Source organism: Aulostomus chinensis, chromosome 7, assembly GCF_037954235.1.
Source record: "Aulostomus chinensis isolate RoL2024-O1b breed Wild chromosome 7, RoL_Achi_v1.0, whole genome shotgun sequence".
Lineage (NCBI taxonomy): Eukaryota > Metazoa > Chordata > Actinopteri > Syngnathiformes > Aulostomidae > Aulostomus > Aulostomus chinensis.
In genome coordinates, this window is record NC_141326.1 from 25765120 (window position 1) to 25777813 (window position 12694).

General features: G+C 39.7%; 1 protein-coding gene across 1 annotated transcript; it reads right to left on the reverse strand.

Annotated features, from left to right (window-relative positions):
* Positions 1 to 189: 189 nt before the first annotated feature.
* Positions 190 to 12598, reverse strand: scamp2 (secretory carrier membrane protein 2). Its single transcript, XM_086209557.1, has 9 exons — positions 12422 to 12598; positions 7966 to 8043; positions 7665 to 7751; positions 6636 to 6747; positions 6023 to 6151; positions 5399 to 5558; positions 5175 to 5276; positions 3573 to 3690; positions 190 to 2822 (listed from the first exon to the last, which is right to left on the reverse strand). The coding sequence occupies exons 1-9, from the start codon at positions 12476 to 12478 to the stop codon at positions 2673 to 2675; spliced, it is 993 nt and encodes a 330-aa protein (XP_086065683.1). The 5' UTR covers positions 12479 to 12598; the 3' UTR covers positions 190 to 2672.
* Positions 12599 to 12694: the final 96 nt, after the last annotated feature.

Here is a 12694-nt window from a genome sequence, read left to right on the forward strand (position 1 = left end):
AATAATTGGCAACCAAATGTGCTACACGCAGAAAAATGATCCGAGCCTCACCTGCTTTCTCCATCTTTGTAGAACTATGAGAGAATTTCAAAAGATGTACAGCATTTTTGTAAAACTTTAAACATTAAACTGAAGTAGTCAAATTATCATTGCCATTTTATTTTTTAAAGCAAAGCATTTTATTAGATGCTATATTCAATATTGAAATACCAAAGGCACTGAATTCTGTTCTCCCAACACAATGAATACACAGATTCATAGAAATCTTGTATAACATTATGGACGCAGGATCAAACATTAAATTAAACAGTTATTTGTTGCAAGAACATTACACAAACTATATCTGAATGTTTGATTGTTCTTTAGGATTGCAAAGAATGACAATGATTTGAAACAGTACATCAAATAAACATACATCTGCATGTAAGAAACCGCAAAGAAAATATACATCAGTACACAAATAATTTAGAAATTTCTGTTTTGTTTTGTTTTTACTGAGGTACAAATAAGACTTTTAAGCATAGAATATATTTTAGAAATATAAGCACACTGGTGTGACTGAGACACTGGCACTCTTGTCAGGTAGATATGATGGAGAATTCAAAACACTCTGAGAAATACAAACCAGAACAACGTGGGCTTTACATTCTGCTTCTCCTGTCATACCAGTCGGACTTCATTACAGTTCTGTTTCCTACTAATGACTCTTAATGGCTGCATACACAGCTGAGGTTAAAAATCTACATGAAAAATAAACGGTCCCTTTTCCTGCATCTCCTTTTTTACTGAAAATAGCCGGATAGGACTGAAATGGGATCGACTCCGCCAATTAAAGCCAACTGTATACATTAAAGCTATCCTTCTACTTAAGAGTTAATCAATTAAACCAACTCGGAATTTTTTTCTTTCTTTCTATATTGTGTTGGTTTCCCTTGGAACTAATTGCTATCATCATTAATAAAAGAAACAACTCTTGATTACATGAAGCTGCTCCATTAACCATTGATATGAGAAATTAGTTGAACGCTTTCATCCAAAATCTCTAAAGACCTATTAAATCTCAGTCTACACTATTACAATTTAATTTGTTGTCAAAGTGCGAAGAGGAATCAAATGAACTGCAGAAAAGCGCGCTGACTCTCTTTTTTTAATAGAAAGCATAATCTAATACGAAGAAGAGACCAAATATGAACATCTGAGTGATTTTTTTTTCTAAAATGTTTTCAGCAAATTTTAAATTTAGCAAAAAAAAAAAAAAAAAAAAGTGTTCAGGGAAAAAAGCAAACAAACAAGCCGTGAATCGTGAAATCTGCAACACAGTTGCAACTTCTGTAAGTGATGACCACTGCTTCACGTGAAACTTTGAAATAATTTTTCTTCTTGAGTAAATGACTCTGGCCTGAAATGTTTAATCGCAGGGATTGCAATTAATGTAACAACATCCTCAAATTAAAATTATTTATTTTTATTCCTTGCCAGACTGAAAATTGTGGTACACAAAAAAAGAAGGTTTGCTGGGTAGAAACTCGGTCCAACAACAAAGAGAAATGCTATTTCAATTGCTGATCTATGACTCATAGAAATACTTCATCTTGTGTATATTACAGGAACAGAGTCCATTATTGATGCGGATCAACAAAAGCGGACTGCATGCACACACACACACACGCACGCACACACACACACGCACGCACACACTTCTTATGGCGGCCTTGAAGTACTAATCATAACAATAAACAGCAAAACACGACAACAAATAGACATTTTCTTTTTTGATTACTTCAATTTGGTTTTTGATTCGTTGTTCTTTTGTCCATTCACACTTGGTTTATTATTTGCCATTGTTTTCCTATTTGCTGCTGAATTATGCTTTTTTTTGTTTGTTTTGCCATTTGCTGAATGATTATTTTGCAGTAGTGTTCTGACAATGGGTGGTTGTGATTGGCACTTCAGGGCTACTGTATGTATTACATGGAAGAGCATTGCTAGAAAGTGCACACGAAATAAACAAGAAGAAGACGCACCGAAAAAGACATCAGTCAACTTCATTCAGGCTTTCCAACCTGAATGCTCTTGATGTGGGACTTGACCCCTGACTGCTTTTTCACATCCAGCAGAGCCGATCTTGCTCTGCTGGAGACAAGGTGAGAAGCCCAGTTAACGTGGGGTTTACATGTGTGGCGATGGTAGGAGTGAAGAGAGGGTGGCCATTTTCTAGCCTCCCCTTGCACAAGGTCTATACATTATGAGGTGCATTGCCTCCTCCGAGGAGGTCGTGTTCTCGGTGCTGTGTGTCTGGCTGCTACCAGGATGAGGCAAAAACTCTGGAGGCCGATTTTGCCACACATGGTGGTGGGGTGCAGCACGGGCCAAGGAAGATCCCATTCAATTTTGAGGGGAGGTTTGTTTAACATTGTGGAAGTTTTTGGTTTGGCTGGATTCTCCTTGGCGGAGGTACGCACCCGCTGAGCGACCTCTAGTTATATTTTACAGCAGCTGGTTTCAAAGACAAGTCAGTCCCCACAATCAGAATAACATCCTCTCACTCTACTAGACAAAAAATGTCTCAATGGTCCTGATCGCCTTATTGAATCAGCTTTGTTAGAGTTAATCAACTAGACCTGATAACATATAGACCTTGACCTGATCCATGGAGCTTAGCTCTGCTACATTTAGTTGTTTCCCTGGAAAGCTCCCTGGGCAGCAGAGGATGCTGCACCAGCAGCGGCTGTTTGGAAGGTTTTACTCGTGAAAATGCCCTGGGACAGTTCCTGCTGGGCCTTCTGGAAACTGGCCCCAGTGCGACGGTACATGCTGTGAACCTGCAGAGGAGGAGGTGGAGAGCAAATGGCTGAGTTGTTTGTTCTTAAATTCTAGACTGTGACACTGAAGAGAGCGATAATACCGTAATTGTATTTTGTCAGACTTTCTGCATCTCTATTACCACCAGCGACAGTTAAAAGTGACTCTGAGTTAAAACCTTCATAAATTCACCACGTTACACAACAGGGGACTTTTTAGTTCTGTGGTTTTGCGGGTGAGATATTTGGCCCTGAAAACATTTACCTCCTCTCTCACCTGTTCAGAGACAAAGGGCGAAGCTGACCATCGCAGGCAATCAATCCTCGTAAGTTCAGATTGTTTTATTCTGATTTGTCATTTCCACTGTAATGCACAATTAGCTCTTATTTGCCAGTGTTCAATCAAAACCCCAAAGAGGGTCAATAATTCCATTTTGGTCTGTTTAACCAGAAGATTTTGATAGTGTAGAATGACACATCTATAGAATGAGGTGTGATGCCTCTGGGGGTCTCTCCCGGCGCCTGTGTGTGATGATTCATCCAGGATGAGGTGTGAATTTTTGGTATGAATCAATATTTGCTCCTATTAAATACACTCTTGTATTTATTTCATTTCTCCCAAACCTTCTCCTTATTTGTCACTGTCTATTAGCCAGAAAATTATTCAAGTTTAACCCTCAGCAATTAATAGTTATTTAAAACAAGGAAAGTATTGACACAATTCAGTCACAAATCAAATCTTTTTTACAACTGACGAGTAAAAACTCTTACCATCTTCAGCAGGATGACTGACAGCACAGCACAGACAGTGAAGAAGATGGCCACTATGATCATGATGCTTCCCACTGCCTTGTCTGAGCCAACGACCGAGAAGGCGGCGATCCATCCACTAGAGGCAGAGATCCAAATGTTTTAAGCAGCGGAAGGAAAATAAAATGGCTTAATTGAAAGTAATTTTCTACGACGTGAAATGGAAATCAAGTATGTTGGGTTAGAGTCAGGAAAATAATGTTTCAAAAAAGAAGCAACTACAGGAAAAGCTACTATGATTCCAAAGGAGGAGATGGACGAATGTGATAAAATGATTCACAATAAGAATGCATGTTCTAAAAAGGAGCTTCTATTAAAGCATTAAAAAAATCATTCTGCCTTGTGATCTGCATCTCATCTGCAATGGAAGTTGTGGTTAAAACAATAAGTTACCATCATCACATGTAACTTATTATTCTGAAAATAAAGCGCCTTATAAAGGAAGCAATTTTGGTGACAGACCGTGTGAGCTGTTTCAGCATTCATGCGGCCATCAGTTATTTATTTATTTATTTTTAAATAAAGATGAATTTCATGTTGGTTTACATCTCTATTCTGGATTTACTTCTTCAGCTTTTTTCAGGCCTGGTCAATGTTGTTAAACCTTGTAAAATGAGAATAATTATTTAACTTAACTTCCTATTCGTTATTTTTGCCTTTCCTTAATTTAATCTTGACATACTTTAATTATTTATAATAAGAATTACAACTGAAAATCACACATTTAAACCGAAAACTTCTCTTTTTTTAAGTAAATGAAAATATAAATACGGTTAAGCAGGAAAAAAACAGAGCAGTATGGTTCAGTGCAAAGCTCATGCTCCATCAGGTTTTGAAAACAGACCTCTGAACTAATTGTTTGAGTTATAAGTCTTGTTTTAGTCTCTGGTTGTATGTGGCCAACAAGTCCATCAGTCTATCACCAAATAAATTAAAAACACCAGTTTAAAAGGGCAAAGCGAGGAGCCAGTGTGAGAAGCTGACACTTACAGAGTTACCAGCAGGCTAGAAGCTGAAGGATGGAAAGTCTCAAAAAATGAGAGAAAAGAGAGAGGGGAGAGCAGCAAAGCTGGTTTTTAGTACTTCAGATAGTCAAGATACAACAACAGTGAGGTGGGCAGACACGAATGCTGAGATCACCATTAAATCCCATCCATCCATCGTCTTCCGCTTGTTCCTATTATGGGTCGCGGGGGGGGGCTGGAGCCTATCCCAGCGGCTACAGGCGAGAGTCGGGGTTCACCCTCCACACAGAAAGATCCCGTGCCCAAGCCGGGACTCGAACCCGCAACCTTCTTGCTGTGAGGCGACAGCGCTAACCAGCTAACCAACCAGCGCTCCCGTTCATCTGAATTATCAATAATTTGTTTGTGTGTATTTGGATTGGCTGGTTTTCTAATTCAAATGCTGTAAAGTGCATAAGTCCCACGGCTCGTTTTCATGCTTTATTGAAACAAAATAGTTACACGTCACCTTCATATAATGTAGGTGACGCTGCTGATCACAGCAGTATCAAAAATCTTCACCTCCTTTATTTCATACTGTTCAAATAATTCAACCCACCTGTTCCCCCACTTGGGGATGCCCACAGACTGGATGATGAAGACGACCACTTGGCAGAAAAACACAAAGAAGAAGAAGAAAAAGCTGAAGGAGCTGTCAGTCCTAGAAGAGAGAAAAGAATGAAAGTCAAACAATATATCCAACATTTTAGCAATTTTTTTGTAAACAGTGAACACGTGCATATATTTTAAGCAACACATTAGTTTTCATAAAGGGAGACTCACTTGAAGGCCTTGTAGACGGGCCGGTACCAGCATAAGAAGGAGCAGGGGGCGAAGAGGATGAGCCAGAGAATGGAGAGGCCAAAGTCCACACCATAGGCCGCATTAGTGGTGAAGTAAGCCAGACAGGCCAGCAGGTTGAGGAACAAAGTCACACAGTTGACTGAATGAACCAAGGAGAGGAGATTCAGGGGTCACAGAAGGGCAAACTATTGTTATTATCAGTAATCTATCAGCAGCAACTTATTCTGCCACATTCAAATCATGAATAGGCACCATTCTTAAATGTTACATGCTCAACATGTAAGTACCAGCCTTACCTTTACGTGTCTGCTGCCACCAAGTGGCAATTATTAGACAACACACAGTAACATTTGGGAGGACATAATCAAACTCGTCTTGAAGTATTAATGCGACATTGCCATGGAAACAACTCTTACTCTAGATCATGTTCCTCGCCGCCCCCCCCCCCCCCCCCCCCCCCACAAAAAAACCCCACAACAAAACAAAACAAACATTATATTTCAAAGAGCAGAAATCACACCAATGCACAAAAATTATCAACAGCATCAAATTTGAGGTTCCTTATTTCAGGAGTGACAAACAGCTTCATCTGAGCGTACTCACACATCCAGAGATAGTAAATCATCTTGCAGACTCTCTGGTACTCCGGGGGGATTTCCTCTGAGAAGTCCTGATAGAAACACGGTTTGATGGGGAAGCTTTTAGGAAGTGGAGGCCAGTTGTTTTCTTTACCTGTCAAGACAAAAACAGTTGAATGCAGCCTGTGCTTCACGGAAAGCTCCTGCTCTTGATCAATATGCTCCACAGTAAATATATATCATCCGTCAATGACTTAAATTTGCCATCTATAACTGAGTAATACTGGAATTTCCCACAAATCTACAGTAAACTCACATAAATATGAAAGGGAACTATATTAGCATGTTTAAGTTGTTTCAGATTGAAAGGTTATACAACAGCAAAACATGCTGTTGCTAACATATAGCAGTTTGGTGATCTTTAGGCAGAATGTAGGAATAAATTCTATATTCTGCCGTAACATCAGATGAGGAAAACATGTTTTGTTTTCATGAGGGTTTGTTCCATAGCCAGTGTTAAAAGAGTTACTTTCCTAGTTTTATATTCCACTTGATTTACTGCAAATCGTTTTCCAGCCTCATGAATAAGCAGTCATTTCTGATGCTACTGCAGAAAGGAGAGGGTTGTCTTTATTGACCTGCTGGGCCTCGGCTCTGAAGCTCCTGCTCTCTGCGGTCCAGCTCGGCAGCTTTTCTCTCCAGCTCCTCCTGCTGCCTCAGCAGGTTAGCCTGGGCTGCAGCAGCGGCCACCTGAAAGCAGAGACAGAGAGGTGCTTTATTCAACAAACAGGAGAATACCAACACCAACCAGTTCACATGCATCCGAGTCCATAATACATATAGAGAAGACATTTTAAAAGAATAATAAAACTAAATCATATAAGTACAAAGATTTTACATGTCCCCTTCTGTTCCTGGATTATGGTGTTGAATAATATTCAGATAAGTGTTTGCAATTTATTGTGTTTGACATTTCTGTTAGCTTTTGGCAAAATACAGACATGCATGAATGATTTATGGGCCAAAATGTGTTTTGTGAGGTCCAGTGACCCTTTCGCACTATATTCTAATAAGTCCATCCTTGCGCCCACTGGACATTTGTGCCTAATGTAATGAAATTCCCTTGAGGCATTCCTTATACATCACATCAATGAGACGGAAGACCATCCCAAAAACATACAGCCTCCAGCTACAGCTGTCGCTGGTTGGAGGAACAAAAACAAAACTGAGGACATGTCGTACTTATCATAAATATTTACCAGCAGCATATTGTGTACATAGAGCAGATGTTTGTGTAGCCACCAACTATCAGGTAGCACTTGCAGCTGTCTCTGAGGAGACAGTACAGGGAGGCAGAGAGGACAGCTACTGCTATTATAGATTAGTCTAACATGCTAAGTGTTTGCAAAAGGTAAACTCCATATAAGATGTTGTTAGATTCTCCGTTCTTATGCCTAGAAACAAAAACAGCTACTGAGTAAAAATAGGAACCAGAACTATGATTTCAGCCAAACAGCAATGCTAATCTTTCTGGATTCCTTAAATATTACAAATGTGAAGTTGAGGGCAGCCTTTTATTTTATTTCAAAATTAGTTACAGAAGTGGAGTGGAGTGAGCGGATGGTTTAGAAGCAAGAGTGTGTGTTTATGCAGTGTTTTGGACTCACTTGTGGACTGGGTTCTGTAGACGGCTGCAGCACGGCTGGCTGGTAGGTAGAGGTGGAGGCAGGCGTGGTATGAGTGGCTAGATTGTCCTGAAGTATAAGAATGAGGAAATAAATGAAAGCAGAGGAGATGTGGCACTAAAACCAAGAGAGGAAGATTAGAAAAATAAAGGAAGAAGAGGAAAGGAAGTGAAGAAAGACAGCAAAGAAAGGAAGGGAGAATAAAAGACAGCAGGAAGCTTGGGAAACAGGGTAGAGGGGATGTGAGAAAAGACAGGCAGACAGGGTGAATGGCGGGTCTTACTGTGGGGTGAGCAGGGAAGGGGTTGAACTGTTCAGCTGGCTCCACGGTGGAGTTGGTCACCTGAGTGACAGAAGGGTCCTGGAACAAATCAAAGCATCTGTCAATCACCGAAAAACACTGAAGATGTGAGCTTGATGTCTGGTACTTGGTTCATCCTACTGAAAGTATTCCCTTTGTCTTAGCCAGAAAAAGAAAAAGAAAAAAAAGATTTATCAATTCTACCACTGCTAAGAACTGATTTGACCTCAGCAAATTTTCAGCTTGTTTTCATTTTGAACTTCAATTTCCTGAAGCACTCACGTAAAGACCAAAAGACATCCCATACAGCCGTGAGTCTGATATGATGCTTTGACCACCGAGTCATAAAGATAAAGAGAAGTACAACAGCACACCCAGCTACTGATGCCATAGCCTCTATGTCCTCTCATGAATCGTTCCCAGGAAGACCCCAGTCCTCAAGAGTGAGGCACACAACATTGATAAACATTAAAAGAATCTCAGGTTTTCTGGCCACTCAAAGTCTGGATTAATCTAAATAATTCAAACTGGTATGAGAGACTACTAACTACTGAGTCTGGGAAGTGAAAGACCCCCGCTTAGATAAACTCCACCCCCCTAAATTGAATGGATTTTCACTTTCACTTTTGCACTACGCACTAAGATACTCGCTACTGAGAAAAAAATCTGTTGAGTCAGCACCATCGAGTGGAATGGAAAAGCAACTGATTTTCATCGTTCTAATTCTCAAAAGGTTCATTTTCTTTCATGGTCCAATGCAATTTATTTACACATCAAGTATTAATTCTCTTTCAACATTTTGTAATGCCACATTTTACTGTTTCCCCCACCACCAGCACCACACCCAGCCAATATATCGTTCAGGTTCTAACGTCTTAAACAATCCTTTGTTTATCACTTTGTCAATATGAGGATATTCAAAATAAGTTATTATGCAAAACATGTTTACGATACACTACAAGGTCCATCAAAGCCGTCCTGCCGAGTGTCAACTAATGAAGGTTTGTCTTTGACTTGACGACTACCAAAGTCTCTCTGGAATAAGGACCGAGCTGGGACAAGCATAACAAGATGACACAAAGGTAGAAACAACAGGGGGTGTGGAGAGGAGACACCTTTACTCTTCTTGGATCTTAATGATCAAGGTTTACAGCACAGTGACTAAAACTTGTTCAATTATATCAGAATCCTTATTGTTATTGGACAAGTACATGAAATTTTGGAGTGTGAAATCTGCAATGACAACGTATCACGAATAACGTTTACTGAGTTAATAACAGAAGTGGAAATTACAACATTGCAGGGCAATGTTCCAATCAGCATGAGATCCTCAATTTGAAGTCATAAGTACCAGGAAACCAGGCTCGTTGTGTTGGCTGTTGATTACCAAGGTGTGGCTGTTCAAGGTATTTCATAACTACACTCAGATATTCCTCCTAAATAGAGGACACGTTTTATTCTGCATGCCTCAAGCCTACAGTCTCGTAAAAGATAAGTGAGGTTAATTAATCACAGATTTTTGCAAAAACAATGCAACATGGCCTTCTGGCATGATCACATTAGAGGAAACAATATTTGTAGAAGGTGATGTAATGGCATTTAAAATATGTTCTACAGGTTCCAGCAAATATTTGATGTTTTTGCTTTTTTGTCATTTATGACAGAAAAGAATTTGTGGTTTGGTTCTGGATTGTCAGGTAGACAAAAGAAGCGATTTGTGAATGGATACTGGGAAATTGTTGTAAGCATCTTTGAACTTTTTTTTTTTTTTTTTTTTAGAAAAGACAGTTTGCTAAATTTATAATGAAATAATAAGCAGATCAGATAATGAAAACTACTGATACAAATAGCTTTGTTTGGTAAAAAAAAAAAGAAAAAAAGAAGAAGAAACAATCATAAAACGATTTGAATACGTTTCTTTAAAAAAAAAAATCAGTAGGAATAATTCCTGAGACATGAGAAATCACAATGCAATAATAGTATCAGCTCAAATAAGTGAAATTAGATTCTGTTTCAAAATCAGCCCCAGGATGAGACAGAACAATATTTTAAAACCCGCGTGTTTAAAGCCATTCTATTCTACTAAATGTCAGCTCACACTGCAGGCCTGCATGATGATAACAGCTTCAAAGTGATTTGAACAAACCTTCAGCAGAGGCAGCATATTCCAGCTTCTAGCAGGTTATTTATTCAGCCACTTCCCCACCCAGCAATCACACAATGCTCACACCTGATGTCACTGCCATTGTGCAGGTGATACAATAAAGTGTGACACTGCAAGTTCCTAGAACACACCTGTGTGTACCTGATGTGGCTGGAATTATAGAGAGGTTGCATTTTTACTGATTCTTTACTGAGGAACAAATTACAATTTGGAACAAATCGGAATTATAAGGTGGTGGTTTTTGCTTTGCAAGGCAAGACACTGTTGAACTAAATGTCCAGAGGCTAAAGTGAAGTTGTTTATCTGTTCTCAAAAATACCACAACATAACTTTCTATGAAAAAAGACTCACGCAGTTTGCATCATGATTCTCAGAGTGATGGTAGTAGAGAAACCTCCGTGGGAGACTCACCAGATGTCCCCCAATATCATACAGCCAAAATACTTTTAAAGTGAGGTGTTAGTTAACACAGTATGCTATGCTGAGCATTGCCATAAAGATATATTTCATATATTGGGGATGTAGAAAAATGCCAATACTGCAGTTGTCACAAACAGCAGCCAAACTGACCAGCACCCTCATAAACCTGTGTTACATGTACTTCATTGCAATTGAATTATATATTAGGATATCAATACTTAATACTATATTTTCTGACCACAATCTTCGAGAGGGACCAAAGGGGACTGATAAATCACACTGTCTTTCCAATACTATTGATGCTACAAACACAAATTTAATATCACTACATTCTGCAGACTCTTCTGTCTCTCACAACCTAAAAATTGAGGTAACAGCAGTTATGCAGTTATGATGTTATAGGCCAAATTTCAAGAGGTGTCTCGGCTGAATTTCTGTCTCACTCAGCATAAGCGCCATCACAGTGCTGGCAACCTCCAACTGCTGCTGAGGCTGATTCAGATCAGCTGGTCAGACAGCTTCTCTGACGTTCGTGGTGAAAGTCAAACTCATGTTGGTGCTAAATCACATTATTTCATTGTGTATTACTTTGAGTCACATGATGGCTTCTCCCTCTCATGATCACCTCAATAATGGGACCAGATCACACTGCACGTGATGAGGTCGCTGCTGGTGTCTTTAAAATATAGGAAATGCTAACACACACACACACACACACACATATTTTATATATATAAAAATCTTACACACTTAATGTGGCACTGTTACTTAATTTTTACCTTTCAAACTCTTGGAAAGTACTGAGCTTTCCTGTCAATTCATTCTTTAAGTTGCACATCAACCCCCTTTCTTTATTTCTAAGCGGAAGGTCCATGTGACCAGAATGTCATGTTATCCTCCCGTTAAATCATGTGAATAGGGAGGGAGTCGGCCTATTTACTAGTTCCTTCATAGATCTGTGTAACTCCTGCATATTGCATATGATGTAATGAGACAGAAGCTGGAGGAAGACAACAGCCTCATGACTAAAGCCAGGCAATAATAAGTTAATGGGTTTATGGTTTAACCGTCAAATATGGGTCATATCCTTGAGAGATACAAATTATTCATATCGGACTACCTGCCAGAGAGCATCTGAACGTACTGGAGAGAAGTTATAAAGGCAAGGAAAAAAATAGGGGAAAACCTATGCCTCCTGTGTGTGTTTACGTAAATATATGAGTAAAACAATGAAAAGCTTTGCCCCTGTTAACATCATATGAGTCTGAATAATGTGGATACAGGATGAATGAGTTTGCCAACACATCGACTCTGGCCATTCTTAACTGCATATTCAGCTCGACACAAAGACAATTGAGTTAACCGAGAATTTTGTGGATTAAATTCAATCCAATTCTATATGTTTGATTAAATTTTCTCATCAAGGAGCAGACCATCAAAGCCAGTGGAAGCTGACGGGTAGCTGACAGTGGCTGAGGTAGCCGAGAGGACAAGAAGTACTCTCAACAATAACATCAAACTACAACCAGCATGTTCGGCATTTTAACTTTGGTGAGAGGCTGCAGAGGTTCTGACACACATCTGTAGCTGGCCAACGTTACAGTTTAACTTCCTGCAACTCAGCCCAAAGTACACCCCGCCTTTTTTTTTGCAGAACGGCACGCTGACTGGTTGAAGTCCTGTCAATAATGTCATTTCTGTCCAATCATGATCAAAAGAGAAGCGGTAGCTCCTTCCTCGACATCCACCCAACAAGTTTCCTGGCGTGCTAGCTACCTTCTCAAATGATAAGTCAGCAACCAGGCTCGACTGTGCCTTATCACCAAACTACACAACACAACACTGCGCACTTACGTTGAAAGGGTTGTCGCTGACCGGGTCTGCGAAAGGGTTGTTATCAAAGGTCGACATTTTCAAAAGGCTCCGTATTGTTTTATCCTCTCTGACCGGGGGGAATAAACAACGAACTCCTCTCTATCGTTTAAGTTGCCTTTCCAACCCACTTCCTCGAGCGAAGTTTGGAGCGCAGGCGCACTGAGCTCGCTAGGCTGTGACGTCACGCAAAAATAGCGCACCCTGTTTTTGTTTTTTTTTAGTTCAATCATTTATTTAAAAAAATAAACTGTC